At 45.7% G+C, this 16049-nt stretch overlaps 1 protein-coding gene across 1 annotated transcript in view; it reads left to right on the top strand.

The window, feature by feature from the left end:
- fat2 (FAT atypical cadherin 2) overlaps window positions 1-16049 on the top strand; it is a 97119-nt gene that overhangs the window by 55224 nt on the left and 25846 nt on the right. The window contains exons 17-22 of the mRNA XM_076739506.1: window positions 5285-5496; window positions 7726-7863; window positions 7981-8124; window positions 10831-11028; window positions 13241-13841; window positions 14261-14461. Of these exons, the coding sequence (XP_076595621.1) occupies window positions 5285-5496; window positions 7726-7863; window positions 7981-8124; window positions 10831-11028; window positions 13241-13841; window positions 14261-14461 (1494 nt within the window). The remainder of the gene's footprint in view (window positions 1-5284; window positions 5497-7725; window positions 7864-7980; window positions 8125-10830; window positions 11029-13240; window positions 13842-14260; window positions 14462-16049) is intronic.

Raw genomic sequence — 16049 nt, forward strand, 5'->3', positions numbered from 1 at the left:
CATCAGGAAGGGTCAGCCACTAAAACATCTGACACTCAGAATGACTTCTGCAAAGTGCTGCAGCCACATGCAATCGCACACAGGTTCCTCGTATGGTATTTTGTAACATGTTATTTACCTGAGATCACTGTGATGGAGGGATTAGGTTATGAATATCAATCGAATATGAAGTCTTTAAAATGTATGACCACTACAAGAGCACGTTCGCATCATGGACACGCAGTGCATCCGTCATACCAGGGACTTCATGAGAAGAACTTTTGTCCTTTTAGTTTTAAATTAGTGTCAAATTAATTCACCTGCGGCATTTAAAAGGTATTAAATCTTCAGTATGACTTTGTTTGTGTGTGCACGTGCGTGTGTGTACACAATGAGACATGTGGGAAGCAGAGTCATTCAGGCTGACAATGACAGATGACCTTCACCCAGTTTCCTCTTTCTGAGAAGTCGTATCACGCTGTGCAGAACGAGCTCAGTCGGCTTTGAGCAAAACACAAAACACAGATACGAACCCTTATTGACGGAAAGCTGGCAGCAGCCGTGCAGGAGCTGCTGCACATAAACCATATCGTCATTTATATTTAAGACACAACGTGCAGGATTTCAACAGCAATAAGTCACTGCCACAATAAATCTCAGACATTAGCATAATAACCCGACTGTTTCAAAGAGGAATGTCTGCCTCTGGTGCTTTCTGCATGAAATCTGATGGATTGTGGGAATTATTTACACTTAATAGTCAGATTTTGTGTTTTATAGAACAAAAGGAGCTTTTTGAGGTGGCAGGTGGTGGAAGGAGTTAAAGCTTGATGGAAAGACTTTGATTCAGGGAGGAAAACGAGGAGGCTTCACCTCATTTCTGCTGGAAGTTAACTTCACGCTCGAGCTCAGCAGCTTCCGTGGGCATTTTGCACTTTTGTGAGGTTGATGTTAACAGGAAGGACCTTTATTTAAACTCAGTGTTAATTGTTTTCAAAGCAAAGATGACATGATCATAAGTCAAAGTACCATGAAGCTAAGTGCTTTAAAAAGGCAGCTGGACTGAATGAGAGGCGAAACTTAAACCCAAACAAGGCGTCTTCAGTTCTGGCTGACTGGGACTTCCAGGCGTTGATCCTCCTGCAGGATCGTTGACCCGCCCAGCCGTCGTGTGAGTCGTGGAGTCTGGATATCGCTCCACTCGTTCCTGCTGCCTCCGCCGCCTCGCTTGGGTGCAGTTAGCAGGTGAATCCTCAGATGTGTTGTGGTTGTCGAGTGTTGTGGTCTTACGATGTAAAACCCAGAACGCTTCCACTTCCCTTCAGTGTCGCTCATCCCAATCAGCATGGCTTTGCTCGCTCCATTGGTTTACTTACAGGGCTGAGTTTGCTGGACCACAAAGCAAACTGCTTCAAGTGGTCTGAAGTTAGAATATTATTTCACTCGTCTGAACAAAAGTTTGAGTGTGGACTGAAAAGCCGCAGCCGTCGTGTAAATGCTGCTCGTCTCTCCAAGACACGCACAGCAGCTCCAGTCCTCTTGTGTAACTGAGACGTTCGTGAGCAGTCTGTCCCCTGTGATAATGCCAGCTCAAGTCACGCTGTAATTATCTGCTGCTCTTCCTGCATCGTTAAAGCGACAGAGGGGAGGCGGCTCCACTGATTTCAACACATACGACCTCACAGAGGGAACACTGAGGTGTGTAATCCAGGAAAGCCAAAACAGACTGCAATCAGATGACACATGACACAAAACCTGGAAATGGGGCCATTGATAGATGATAAATCACAAATATGACTCAGATTGGATTAGAAATGTAGAAACCGGCTGTTCTCTTCCTCTCAGCCACCAACTAAAATCCCCTGAGCAAGGCACTTGATCCCTGATTAGAGCCTGAATGAGCAGAAATGAGCAGCAGAGCTTCTCCGTGATGGGGAGAAACGAGTGTGGATGCACAGACGAGCATGAAGGAGGTGTGCAGCATTGATGGGAAGAGAAAAGCTGGAGCTCAGCCAGTTCTCTCCCTGTAGAAGAAGGTACAGGAAAACAGTTAAATAAATAACAGCGCGTGGATCATTCTGACCGAGGCCGCCTGTGCGAATCTCCTTGATCTTCGAGAAATCAATAAAGTGAGATCTGTGTAAGAGGTACAAATAATTTACCTGCTGAAACCTGGAGGTGTTTAGTTTGAGGGGAGTGCTACATGTTTATTTTTGTTGGATCCCGTTTTGTTTTTTTCTTAATAAAGTGTAGTTCAGCAGACTGGCTGGCAGCCAGTACAGTGTGTGTGTGTGTGTGTGTGTGTGTGTGTGTGTGTGTGTGTGTGTGTGTGCGCGTGTGTGCGTGTGTGTGTGCGTGTGTGTGCGCCACACACTCTGCTGGATGAGACACGCTGCAGTCCACCGAGGTGTCCCGTCTCCTCAGACCTGCTCAGCTTAATAAACAGAAAGTTGGAACAATTTAGAGTCTCTTGTTTCCAAACAAGCATGTCTGTTAAAACTGGCAGTGGCTGATCAGAACACAGATTACATGTTTAGATTTGGTTTGTTGGCCACTGAGAGAAATGTGATTTGGACGGAGCTGACGCACGAATCGGGACTTTAACGGAAACTAACAGAAGAAGACGAGCACAGGAGAACAGAGTATGACCAGACTTTCTCTTAAAGACGAGGAACGTCGCTCATTTGTCCAAATTCTTCAGGCAGATCCATCTGGGATTTAAAGGACCACCGTTAAAGTGTCAGTGGCATCTAGTGGTGAGGTTGCAGATTGCAGCCAACTGAATACCAGATTCAGAAAACTTTATGGATGCCTGCAGGGAAAGTTTCTCAACACACAGTTAGAAAGAAGGAAGAAATACGACCAACTGCTGTAAAGATGACAGAAACATAAGTCACTAATTGACTCATAGTTTCTAAAAGAAACAAACCGTATCTTACATTTTGGCAGAACAGTTTGTAGTCAGGCTAAAACAAAATGTTTTTAATCAGTTCGGTCAGAAAATAGTCAAAAATATCCTCCAAAATTTCTTAAAGCTGAAGGTGACGTCTTCAGATTCCTTGTTTTGTCCAAACTTCAAACATTTTCATCAACAGTCACCAGAAACAAAGAAAAGCATCAAATTCGCTCAATTAAGTTGCTGTAACTGATTTTATAACATTTGTGCTTCAAACTTTAATGAAACAGTTCAAAATATTAAACAGTGAACTATTTACTGTGTAATTTCTCAGTCGACTGGTTGATTAACTCGTCTTTTCAGCTCCAGTAACTCGCAGATTGGTCCACTGCTGCCGATCTTTTCTTCTCACATGTCTTCGTCAGTCCTTCAGCTCGGCAGCAAATCATTCACATCCACTTAAAAACCGCACGCCAACATTCAATAACAATGTTCTGCTGATGGAATGACCAGAGGAGGAGAGAGCAGGAGGTGAAAAGGTCCATCAGTTAAAGCTGAGCAGGTCATGGCAGGTCAGATAAATGAGGAAATCAACCCAAACCCAAAGGAGCGACTCAATAACAGACAGGAAAGTGGACAGGACGCCATACATCCCCTGAAGGGGTCTGACACCTCTTTTATCGCCGCCATAAATTGAGGTTAAACTTCACATGTGCATGATAGCTAACACATGAAGACAGCAGCCAGCTGTGGAGAGATTTATAGTTCCTGAAAGGTTAAACTCACAGCTTCACTGAGCTGACAAGAGCGAGAGTTGACTAGATATGTCACATGATACCACACACACACACACACACACACACACACACACACACACACACACACACACACACGGAGCGTTTGACTTATGGTGGGTATTATCATCCAAAGCACTCTGCTCGTACCATACAAACATCCATTTTAAATGTATATTATGTCTGTCACTCCACATAATAAACACTCTGCATTTCAATATGAGGCGCAGTCAAGCAGAGCAGCGTCCCTGTAGTTTACACAGACGGGATGAGGACAGTTGAGACGTGCAGCAGAGGAGGAGAGGATGGACGTGCATGAATAAGATCTGAATAAGAACTGAGAGTCACTGACCCAGACCTGATTTTTTTAAAACCTGGTCCTGCACAGACTCCGAAGAGGCTTTTTATGAGGATCAGTGTGTTCCTCTTTTTGTCTGCCATTGATTTTTCCTGCTGCTCAGATGAAAATAATGAACACATTCCTTTCAGTCTGGAGCGTAATGCTAACGCAGCATTAGCACATCATCCATTTTAACACTGTGCCCTCATAACGCTCCAGCAATCACTCCGTATTTCACTATATTATTACACTGCTGTGCTAAACACTAGCATGTTAGCACACCTTATACACATTAAAAGGCTAATACTAGCATGTTCACAGCATAACATGCTCAGTGACTCATGCTAAATGTTCGCATGCTAACTAGTGCTGAAAGTAATTGGCAGCTCCTGAGATGCTTTTTTTACACGAGGAAGCAATTTGAAACCAACTTTACCAATGAGTCAAAAATAATAATTAACAGGTCGCTCAATAACGAGCCGGTGCTGCATGTGTTACACATTACCGTGTTCACACGCTTCCAATTAGCATGAGCCACGAACCACGGTGTAGACTGTAACAACGCAGCGCCTCCTTCAGGCCAAACGTGACATTGCTTGCTGCACTGATTGATCTCAGGATGGTGACGTTCCCAGTTGTTGTTAATCATTTTTCATCCCTCCAGCTCTTTGCTCCTCTGGTGCATAATGAACATCACAGTCAAACCCAGCAGGCCACGTTTTCTACGGCTCCACCGAGACTCTGGATGTGCTTTGAATCTGTTTATTGCATCCATATTTCCCCACGCTTCAGGATGATGTATGTGGTAGTCTTGAAAAACATTGAAGTCTTGACTTGAATTTAAAACCAAGTTCTTTGACTTTGAAGAGTGTTCAGCAGTGCGACATGTATTTGTAATGACCGACCCACCGGTGAGTCGAACAGAAGCTGCACTGAACAAAGTCAAGACGGGTATTTTGCTCATCGGGTGAACTGGGCAGCTCTGTCCACTTAGTGAACTTTGTTCTTGTGTATCAGAGGAAACTCGTCACCCCCAACAATCCTGTAACTTTACATCAGAACGCTGCACGCTGGTGTTCAGCAGCCTGCTCTGATGTTTCACACTACAGTAAACCAAAGAGAGGTGGGAAAGATCTGAAGTGCAGTCCGGCCAGTCTGGTTCTTTATTCTTGTGCAGGATCGATCCTTTTTCTGTTTGTGTTTTTGAGTCAAATCTATACTGCATCGTCTCACTGATCAACGAGAATAATTCAGGCCTGGCTCTGTGCTTTGCAGGCCTTCTGACCCTGACTGCTCCGCTGGACTTTGAAGTTTCCCGGGAGTACTACCTCTCCGTGGAGGGAAGCCGCGGCAAGTCGTCCCTCAGCGACATCACCACAGTGATCGTCAACGTGACGGACGTGAACGACAACGCGCCAGTGTTCGGACGAGGCGACTACACCGCAGAGATATCGGAGGATCTGACGCCTGGACGGCCGGTCATGAAGGTAAGCTGTGGTCTTCAAAGCGCCGTGCTCCTGCAAGCGAAGCCGAAAAGAAACAGTGAAGTGAAGGTTTTATTACATACGGTACGTTATGATGCTTCACGCACAGAATACGGGACACAGTCATACATCATAGACACAAAACATCACCAATCTTTAATTGAATCACTGAATTGAATTGGACTTTGCATTATTTCAGAGGTTCAATTTAATTGAAGGACGTTTCTCTGATATCTGTAACTTCAGAACAATTATCTGTGCTGTGCTGTTCACACACACACACGCACACACTCACACACATGCACACACGCGTAAAATGACATCATCTGATACCTGGCAGCGAGCTGATGGTACAGGTAATGAAAAAAACGACATTACATAGAAACGCAGAGATTTCAACTCATGAATCATCACACATATTTAGTATCGTCGTGAACAGTGATTCCAGGTTTGAGGCCTTCTGCGCTCAGCAGAGCGAGGCAGCTCGACGGCCCAGAATCACAGCGGCGAGAAGCTTTCAGGCTTCACAGAGGTGAACAAAGTCACCTCAGATATTTTAATCAGTCACGAGGAGCGAGACCATTGACACGCTTGTTTCACCATCACAGACCCTGCAGCATTTCAGTGGTCACGCACTCGGGGTTGTGATGCGACGAGTTATGGCCATTTTCCTGCTAAGCCCCGCCCCTTGTAAAACTCTTTTGGTTGATGGCAGCCATGTTTTTCCACCAATCTCACTCATTTTTAACACATATGTGTATCTCAGTGCCCCAATGTTGTTTATCAGTTTTGGTGTTGATCTATTCAAATTTTCCAGAAAATGAAACATAGCAGAAAATCCATCATGGCGGACTTTAATGGACCAAGAGGTGTATCTGTAGAGCACACTGAGCTGGACGTGTGTGTCCACTCAAGTCAATTGGACGTATTGTGTGAGGACCACGGCCTTTCCATTACAGTGGTGCCGTCTGGCTGACTGGGTTTATATTTCTTAGGAGACGCATGGAAACCGTTTCCGGTTATCCAGTTACAGTTTCATGTTTCCAGCTCATTTAAGCCCTGATAATAATCCCATACACACAATAACAGCACGGCAGTATGAGATTATCTGGCAGCTTGTTGTTGATGTACATGTGTAAAAAACAGAAGAAATGCGCGCGTGCGTGCACACACAGACAGACACACACACACACACACACACACACACACACACACACACACACAGAGTTATATGACATGTCAACCATCATCTGTCAGGCCAGCAGCAGAGATAACGCAGCAATAACACAGCTCAGCGGTTCGCTGATGGTTGGACCGCGGCTGGGTGATGAGTCTGTAATCATACAGTTTCATATTTGACATTTTTCTTCTCTCGCCCCCTGTTCCCATCGCTCAGTTTTCAGCATTTAGCTGCAACGTGCCGCTGTTTAAAAATGTTTTAACTGTTATCACTTATCACATAATTGGGGGAGAGTGTCCTCCGTCAGCAGAGAAAATAATAGGATTCATTGTTACGATGAGCTAAAGCTGTGGCAATAAAGAGGAAGACAAAGACGGGTGAGCTCATGATTTTATTGCAAGACATCTCCGTCTTAATGAGTCATCTTCGTCTATTATTGAGCCCAAAAGTCACTTCTTAAAACAGATTGAACAGTGTGCCATTAAAGATTATTGTGGTACATTCTGTCTCAATTGTCTCATTAATTTTTACTGCTTTTTATTCATCTATAATAATATGAAAGTTAATTCTACCCACTTCTTAAAACAATGTGAATCTTACCAAGGTAAAGCGAAGGCTGAAACAAGCTAATGTATGATGCTAATTTAGCTTGTTTCCGTGTTAAGTTAAGCTCACAGTCCAGATAAAAGCTAAGCTAAATCATGCTAATTTTGTTGTAAAGTTAAAACCAAACTAAGGCTAAAAGAAGATAATATTGCGGTCGGGTTGAAAACAAGGTTGTTCAGGCTAAAACCGGAGCTAAAATAGCTAATTAAAAAATCTGTAAACGTCGTCAGCAAAGAGAAAATCCAAAGAATCGACATTCAAGCCCCTGAATGAGCAAAGATCAGCTGACACGTCTTTGTTCTGGCACATTTGGTGAATGCTGTCAGTTTAATGTTTGGATCTTTCATCTGACTTCTGCCTGAACGTTAACATCCCTCATAAGAGGATGTCTTTACATGGACTGAAGCGTTACTCCTCTCCTTCCTTACCTCCGTCCTTACCTCCAGGTAACAGCCACGGACCAGGACGGTCCAATCAACAACCTGCTGCGTTACTCCATAGTGAGCGGAGACCCTCTGCAGCAGTTCTCCATCGACTCTCGCAGTGGAGAAATCACAGTTCGCACTGCGCTGGACAGAGAAGAGGTCAGTGTGTTTCTGTGTGTTCAGTCAGTAAAAATGATGAGGAAAAACTTTATGTTTGTACAGAAAGAGTCAAACAAAAAGACTTGAAACCAAATACCGACTTTCATCTTCTTCCAGGTCCCTCATTACTCTCTGACGGTGCAAGCAGCAGACGAAGGCGACCCTCCGCTGTCCTCAGCCGTTCTCATCACCATCACGGTCACCGACGTCAACGACAACCCGCCCGTCTTCTCGCAGGTCAACCACAATCTGCTGCTGCAGGTACGACCACCAGAACATCTCGCACGGCTTGTCCACAGCCAAGCAGCTCATACCTGCACGGTCACATGGTGTTGAGAAAAAAAAAGACTGAGTAAGTGATGCAGACAGCTGAATTATGTCTGCTCGGCAGGAAGGATGCGTTGGCGTGGTGCTCCAGTGATTATAAAATCTGAACATATATCTTTTCTCTCATCAGAATCCCTCATTTACAAAAACAAATGGGCCCTCCAATAATGAGGAGTGCTCTTTTTGCCTTTAACCCTGTATTTTTAATTGATTTGACCCCCGGGGGACACCGTACACAGTCTGAGAGCTTCTCTGTTCTAGTTTGGAAACACAGCTTTGGTTTTGTGTTCAGAAACCAAACACGTCTGCAGCCCGAAGCAGCTGAAGACATGTTGGCACGGCGCCGCCTGCAGAAGAAGACGCATCGACAAAAAGTCAACAAGCAGGATATAAAACGCACCCGGAACGCTCTGGAAAGACCCATCTGCTCTTCAGCTTCCACACATAACCTCTGGTGTCCTGTGGGGGGGGGCTGCAGTCGCATTCATGTGTGAAATTTGACAACTCAATGAAAAAAATATGAACGGGGGACTCGCTTTCACGTAAATATGAGCAGAACATGCAGCTCCTTATCTGTTAATCTGTTTATGATGCGTTAAAAACCTGAAAACGCTTGTTAGTTTTTGAAGATCTTCACCAAAAAACAGCCATTAGTGGAGCCAAATGTTCCTCAGGCAACGCTGCAAACCTGCTCTGCTCCTGACCGTCTAACACGCTCATAATGAAGACAGATGAACTAATGACTGAAGGTAATTAAAGAGAAATCACTAAAGGTCCTTCATCCTCTATCAATCAGCCCTTCTGTATCATTACAACTCTCTTTCTCAAACACTCTCCAGTGAAAATGTGCTGACCCGTAAGTGCTGTTCCATCATAACTGCGGCACCCAGAGCTCATTAAAACTGTGTGCTGAGAGTTCAAGAGTGAAACTCTTCAGAGAGCCCAAAGCAGAGCGAGGTTTCTCAACTCTGAGGGATCAAAGAGGCGGGAACATCAGCTGTCATGATTTGTTGGAGTTGGTGCACGAGCAGGACATCAGCGCCACCCTTTCACCTACAACCTCTAATTACAGGACGAAGTCTGCCGCTTTGGAAAAACTTTTAACAGCCGCTTTTACCGTATCGCCGTGTGCTTCAGTGCTGCCAGCATGCCTGTGGACACACACGTCTCTGCAGGTGTGTGTTCATGCCTCTAGCAGTGCTGTCACACACTGTTTCAGCCACGCTGGCTGTTGCTCACTGACGCTCTCAGCTCTCTCTGCCAGCTCTCCATCACTCTACCTGCTGCAGCTCTGCCAGCTCACAAGCTCCCATCCAGTCACAGAATAGCTGCTTCATGAGCCAAAACCTCTGCACTGATGAATCCAAACTCTGCGATATCATCCCATCTGCTGATGTCTCCACAGCCAGCTCATGAAGGAAGCCCTGATTGCATTAAGCAGATGGATGCTGAAAGCGGAGAAAGGAGTTGTCATTGTTTTCAGACCGGTGCGGCGGCGGCGTCCTCTCTGCTGTTTCACTGTTTCCCACTTTTACGACCGGCACATCTGTCGTTGAGAAGTGTCAACGTGCTGTTAGGCTGCAGATGAACAGGCAGCTCTGTGTCTTTGTGGAACTCCTCAAAGGATGCAGAAGCACTACAGCACATTGCATCTGTGTTGATTTACTGGAGAGCTGACTGAAGTTTGTCTTCACTCCATCATGATAAACAGACACGTGAACACCGCGACCGGGATCTGTAACACGTATCTGCGGAGGAAAGTGACTCACAAAGCAGAGGTTTTAGCGCTGATTAGGTGACGTCTGTCGGCGGCTTTAAATGCTGTTGAACCAGCGACCTTTTATGAACCAACATTTACAGTAAAACCGCTTTACAGGCTTTATTCTCAGGCCATCACTGGTGTCAGTGTCGAGCCTGGTCAGTTTCCACCTGTGCCCCTTTATGTTTCTGTGGTTCCTGTTTTGCTGTGATAGACTTTCACATCACTCGACTCATGTTGTTCTGTGCTCGTGTGAAGTGGATTTCCTGGACATTCCCTCGCACTCACACTCTGATGAAGCCAAAACAGGATCGTGATTTGGCTCTAATTGAAATTTGAAAGATCACACTGGAGCTGTTACATGTTTTAGCCCATTAACTCCAAATTGTTTTTATTTCACTGCTGCCCTCCTCCTAAAGTATGCCTTTAGATTGATAACCCACCTTCCAGGGAACCACTGGTTTCTATTAATTTCACTACGCTACGAAAACCATCAGACAGTCTTTCAAGATGCTTTGAAGAGGTGATCAGTCACAGTGAACAATTGAAGGATTTTATTATTTTGTAGTCACTGTCCTGTGCTGCTAAAGTTTTCCTGGTTGCTCAGTACAGTAAAGTACTGAACATGTATATTTTATCAATGGCTGCCTGGAAGTTGATCTAAGAAGTTGCCATAAATGCGAAAGAGGTAATATGGCTGAATTACTACTAAAGGCTAAACTAAAGGCTCCAAAATGAGCATAAAGTTCAATGAACACCACCTGAACACCCTCATTTCAGAAAAGTAGGATTTATTGATGAGCTGCTGCATTAAACTGGAAGTGAACAGAAATGATTCAAGTTGAAGTACAGGATAAATTAATAAACCTCGTCTTCCGCAGGAGGGCGAGTCCATCGGCAGCAGCGTCCTCCAGCTCGTCGTGACGGACAAAGACACGCCCAGGAACGGACCACCTTTCTCCTTCCACATCGTCAGCGGCAATGAGGCTCGTCGCTTCCACGTCGACCAGGGCGGCCTGCTGTCGCTCTCCGCTCCGCTCAGAAAGAAGGTCAAACCCCATCACCAGCTCAAGATTCAGGTACAAATACAGGGTATGATGGGAGGCAGCTGGTGGTTTGTTCATTTTTAAACTGGTCCAGTGGGAGTGGAGTACACACAGTAGGATACCATGTAGTACAGAAGTGTTCATAGTATGTAGTTTAGAGAATGTTTCAGATCCAGGGCGACGCTGACAGAAGGGCGACACTCAGAGAAAAAAGTGCAATTACAAATCCGCCTGCTGCTTCAGCACCACGGACAGCAGCATGGATTTATCAATACAATGCTCAGTCAGACTGCTGATGTTTCAGTCATGGTCGGGGACGTAGACTGGAACCTGCACAAACCTCAGTCAGATAAAGGATCGATAAGTCAGGCCGACGAGACTAACAGACCCTCTGCTGCCAGGTGGAGGCGGTTGATGGCGGGTTAACGAGGAGGACGTGTCCTCCGTCATCCCCCATCATATCGCCTCCTGATCGCCTCAGAGGTGGATTCACATACGAGCTCCAGGTTTCCCCTGCTGAGTCCCTGCTCACTCACACGTCTTCCACTCATTTTAACTCTCATTTAAAGCTTTTGTTTTCCTTCTTCCTCCGCTGTTTTCATCCAGTAGGAGGATAAAAAATCTATCATCATGTCCGTCAAATGTCACATTTCGACATTTTCGACTTTGTGCAGCAATCACAGGACCATAAAATGAAAATCTGACAAATTGTCACACGAGGAAAGACGCTCCGAAGTGTTTCTTGTAGTCCTGGCTCGGTGCCGAAATGCTGATGTGCTGCAGCGTCCCTCACGGCCTCGGCTGCAGCGTTGCTGACAGCGCTGTCAGGAGAGGTGGAAGTGGTAACGGAGTAACTGTCATCGTCTGCTGAGCTTCAGGAGTGACCTCAAGCTGAGAGTTCGGTGATGCTTTAGGGAGCTAAAAAAGTGCCGATTTGACTTGAAATGAGGCAAGGCATTAACTAGAGTGCAGACAAATAACAGTTCATCTGGAATCCATGAGTTTAGTTTGAACAAAGTTTACCCTGTTATGTCTTTCCAACAGAAATAAAAGGTCATTATGAGGTTACAGCTTTCAAAGCAGCTCAGGATTATGAGCAGAAAGCATTTTGTGTACAGCTGAATATGCATATCAGTGGATCGCAGTGCATGGGTTTTTGTTGGCTGGCACAAATGTTTTTTGTGTGTTTAGAACCGCTGATAGATAATATTTTCATCCAATAACTGCTTTTTTTTAAAATTAAAGATGTTTTTACCCAGTTTCTCTGGTCGGTGTAAAAAATCCACACAGCATTCAGAGTGTCGTGGGACAGAAATGTTCATTAAGGACAGAAATATTAATAATTCAGCAAGAACAGCAGAACGAGCGCATTCATTCTTTATGTCGTTCTCAACATGTTGGGAGCATAACTGTGAGCTCAGAGCTGATCAATCAAACTGATTTTTCTTTGTCTGATGTTCGATTTTAATCATTTTCATGTGGTAAAAACTACACAGCATAGCACAACAGAAAAGCAAAGACGGCTGTAATGTTTGAAAGGCAGACAGAATTTTCATATGAATAAATACTCGATGCTGGAAACGGCTGACGTGTCTGAACGTTAAAGACTCCCTCCAGTGAAAATCAGAAGGATCATGTTTACATGAACAGATCGATGATGTTCAAGGACGTCGTTCTGAGCTGAAGCAGATCACGTTCCAGAGAGTCTCATTGTGACAGTGGGACGGTTTTATTTGCTGCAGAACGAATCAGGAGCGAAAGAAGCAGTCAGTGCATTAGCTGAGCATGTCCTCCTGAGAACGCCAGTGGACCAGTGACGGTCTCAGAAACATGAAGGAACCAGTTCCGTCAGCTGGCAGGGCGAAGCTTTCATACCGTAACGTACAAGTTCAAGCACTGAAGCCTAAAAACAACTCTTCGTGCTTTTATGGAGATTGTGTGCAGGACTGTTTCTTGGCAGAGACCAGTGAGTTCAGCTAGCTGTCCCTGTTTCCAGTCTTCATGCTAAGCTAAGCTGCTGCAGCATCGTATTCACTGTACAGGCATGAGAGTGACACCAATCTTCTCGTCTGATTCTCAATATGAAAGCCAACAAGCAGATTTTCCAAAGAATCAAATTTTTCCTTTAAATTGATTTTATGAGTCCTGCTGTTGTACAGGTACAAAATGTATTGTGTTTTTCAAAAAAGAAAAAGTGTGATACCAGTCTGTTCTATGTGTCATGTGCTATTGATGTACCAATCAGGTGACGGACAGCGGCCACCCTCCCCTCTCCTCCATCTGTGTGGTCAACATCAATGTCACCGAGCAGAGCAAGCACCCTCCCTCTGTAGTGCCTCTGGAGGTCTTCATCACGACCTCCGGCGGGCTCTTCGCCAACCGGGTCATCGGCAGGCTGCATGCCTCAGACCAGGACCTGCAGGACGTCCTGTCCTACAAGCTGGTGTCAGAAAAGCCAGACAACGGGAGGTTCTCCGTCGACCTGACTGATGGCAAAATCTGGGCAGATGAAAACCTGGAGGAGGGATCCTACGCCCTCAACGTGAGTGTGACCGACGGTAAGTTCAGCGTCTGGACTGGGGTCAGAGTTCACGTGTGGGCGGCCAACCAGAGGGCGCTGGACTCCGGCCTCACGTTGCAGCTGGTGGGGTTGTCACCGGAGGAGTTTCTGGGCGACCACTGGAGAGGACTCCAGCGCAGCTTAGGACAGGCTCTGGGTTTACCCAGACAAGAGCTTCACCTGGCCAGCCTCCAGCAGCTACCTGACAACAAGGTCCTGGAGGCCCTGCTGGTCTGGAGGCCTCAGAATGGACTCGTCCAGCCTCTGCCAACCAGCAGACTCGCAGGTGATCAATCAAGATTCACATTGAGCCATTTAATGTAGCTGTCACAGTGAGGGCCTCGATTCTATTCCATAAGATAAAATACCACCATGTGATATGTAGGATCTGTGATATATGAGGCAATTTCAAGACAAAAACATCCCAAAAGGTACAAATCCAGATTCATAATCTTCATATTCATGTTCTGAGATTTGGAAATTACACAGTAAAATTCAGGATTTAAAACGACGACTCTGCAGTTTAAAGCATTTATTAGCTTTTAATGAAAAACAATTGAAGAAATGAATATCAGGCAGCATTTCTTCAATAGCTCTTTAAGTCTTTTTAAAAAAAGTTGGCAGCCACTAATTCAGACAAAAAGTCAGTCAGGTGACGTGAGACGAAGAGTCTGTTGGAGTGTGAAAGCTGAGCTCTTTCTGTAGGTGTCATTTCGGACATGGAGGACTCTCTGGGCCTCAGCATCCTCAGGGTGAGCCACAACGGGTGTCTGGGCACCGGCTGCCCGCCGCGAGGCTGCAGGAACGCCGTCCAGCTGACAGGAGAAAGGATGAGCCATTTCACCACCGCCAGAGCCGGTTACATCACCCCTCAGCACACCTGGGAGAGCGTCTGCCCCTGTAACGGTACGTCTGTCCGTCCATCTGCATGTACCTGCGCTGTGCAGAGCCGCTAATGAGTGAGCGTGTATGCGGGTATTGATGTGAGCTTGTGTGAACCGGGGGAGGTGGCTGCCTTTTATCAGCGGGAACAACGATTTGGAGTTAGACAGTCGACAGCCCAACACTCAGCTCATCACCCTCGTCTCCTCTAACGAGCAGAACGTGTCTGCAGCGGCGGCGTCCTGCTGCTTTGACAATTGATCCGACACAAAACCACAGCGGTAAATGGTGGAGGTGCGCTCCAGCAGAGTCATTTCAGTCAACATCCACAGAGCGGAGAGTGGACGACTGACACGTCGTCCAGCTGTGGACGTAGCTGTGCGGCTGAAAGCCACAGGAAGGCGTAACTGATGAAAAACGGAGGCGCAGACACATTTACCTCCACCTACATGTCTTCTTTCTTCTGTTGTAATGGAAAAACAGGCATTTTCATCTTTTAGGTTTTTTATTTAGTCTTTATTTCCACATAAAAGTACAAGAATTATAAAAGACATTCAGCAAATGAAAAGAAAAAGCTCACGCAGGAGGAGCGGAGGCCCGCTGAAAGGCTCAAAGCAAGATAAACTAATTATTTAAATTATTTTTAAAAAAAGGACAGAAAAGCAATTAGGGCACAAAATATTAACCAAAATGGAGAAAAAGACAACTGTTCCTCTTTCATGCTGTAAAGTAACTGCACACAAAGCACGGACGCTGCTGTAGTAACACCGATGATCGTGTCAATCAACCCAAAACCCTGAGATCTCAGCTGTGGCTTTGAGGACGAGCTGAGTCTCATAGTGATGAAGACGTCTCTGGTCTGTGGTTTCCCCTCAGTTCTGCTGGACTTTCCCAGCACACAGATCCACCTCAGCTGGTTCAGGTTCGTTTTTTAGGAGAGGACAGAGACTCGACGAAGGTTCTTCGCCTCACTTGTTAAATCCACAGTAAACCCCCTTCATGTCCTATAAATCACTCCGAGCGTGAACGTGGGCCCTCACTTAGCTTCTGTTATAGCTGACAGAACATCTATATCATGGAGCAGCGGCACCTCCTCGTCCCGCCGTCCTCAGTGATTTGTGTCGGCATTCCTGTGAGGATTAGTGGTGTGAGGACAGAATAAAAGTCAGCTAGGGGCTCTCCAGGATATATCCTCATTATCAGCTTGTTTAGAGTCTTCTTCCCTCGGGAACATCTTCTGAATGTGTTATCGCCACCGTATTTTGACTATATCGGATACCTCTGTGCTCTTAAGAGACTCTGGGGCTCGGTGATAAGGAGGAGTCGTGTGAGGACGGAGAACAGGCAGGAAAACAGAAGTGTCTTAAGAGCAGGTGGACTCGTGGCGTTAAACTAAAGTTTGTGCTCTTATGCTGGAGATCAGAGAAGCTTCATCATACACGAAAAGATGAAGGAAGTTGGGCTTTGACGCAGCTCACACGACACATCAGAGAGTCCACGGACAGATTTTATCACCCTCAGTTTTCTGATTTTGCAGGTTTTCTGGCACTTGCTGTCTTTCTCTGTTGGACGTCACTGTAGTGTGAATGTTGTTGGATCAGTTGAGACGTCT

This window comes from Chaetodon auriga, chromosome 9 (assembly GCF_051107435.1).
Source record: "Chaetodon auriga isolate fChaAug3 chromosome 9, fChaAug3.hap1, whole genome shotgun sequence".
NCBI lineage: Eukaryota > Metazoa > Chordata > Actinopteri > Chaetodontiformes > Chaetodontidae > Chaetodon > Chaetodon auriga.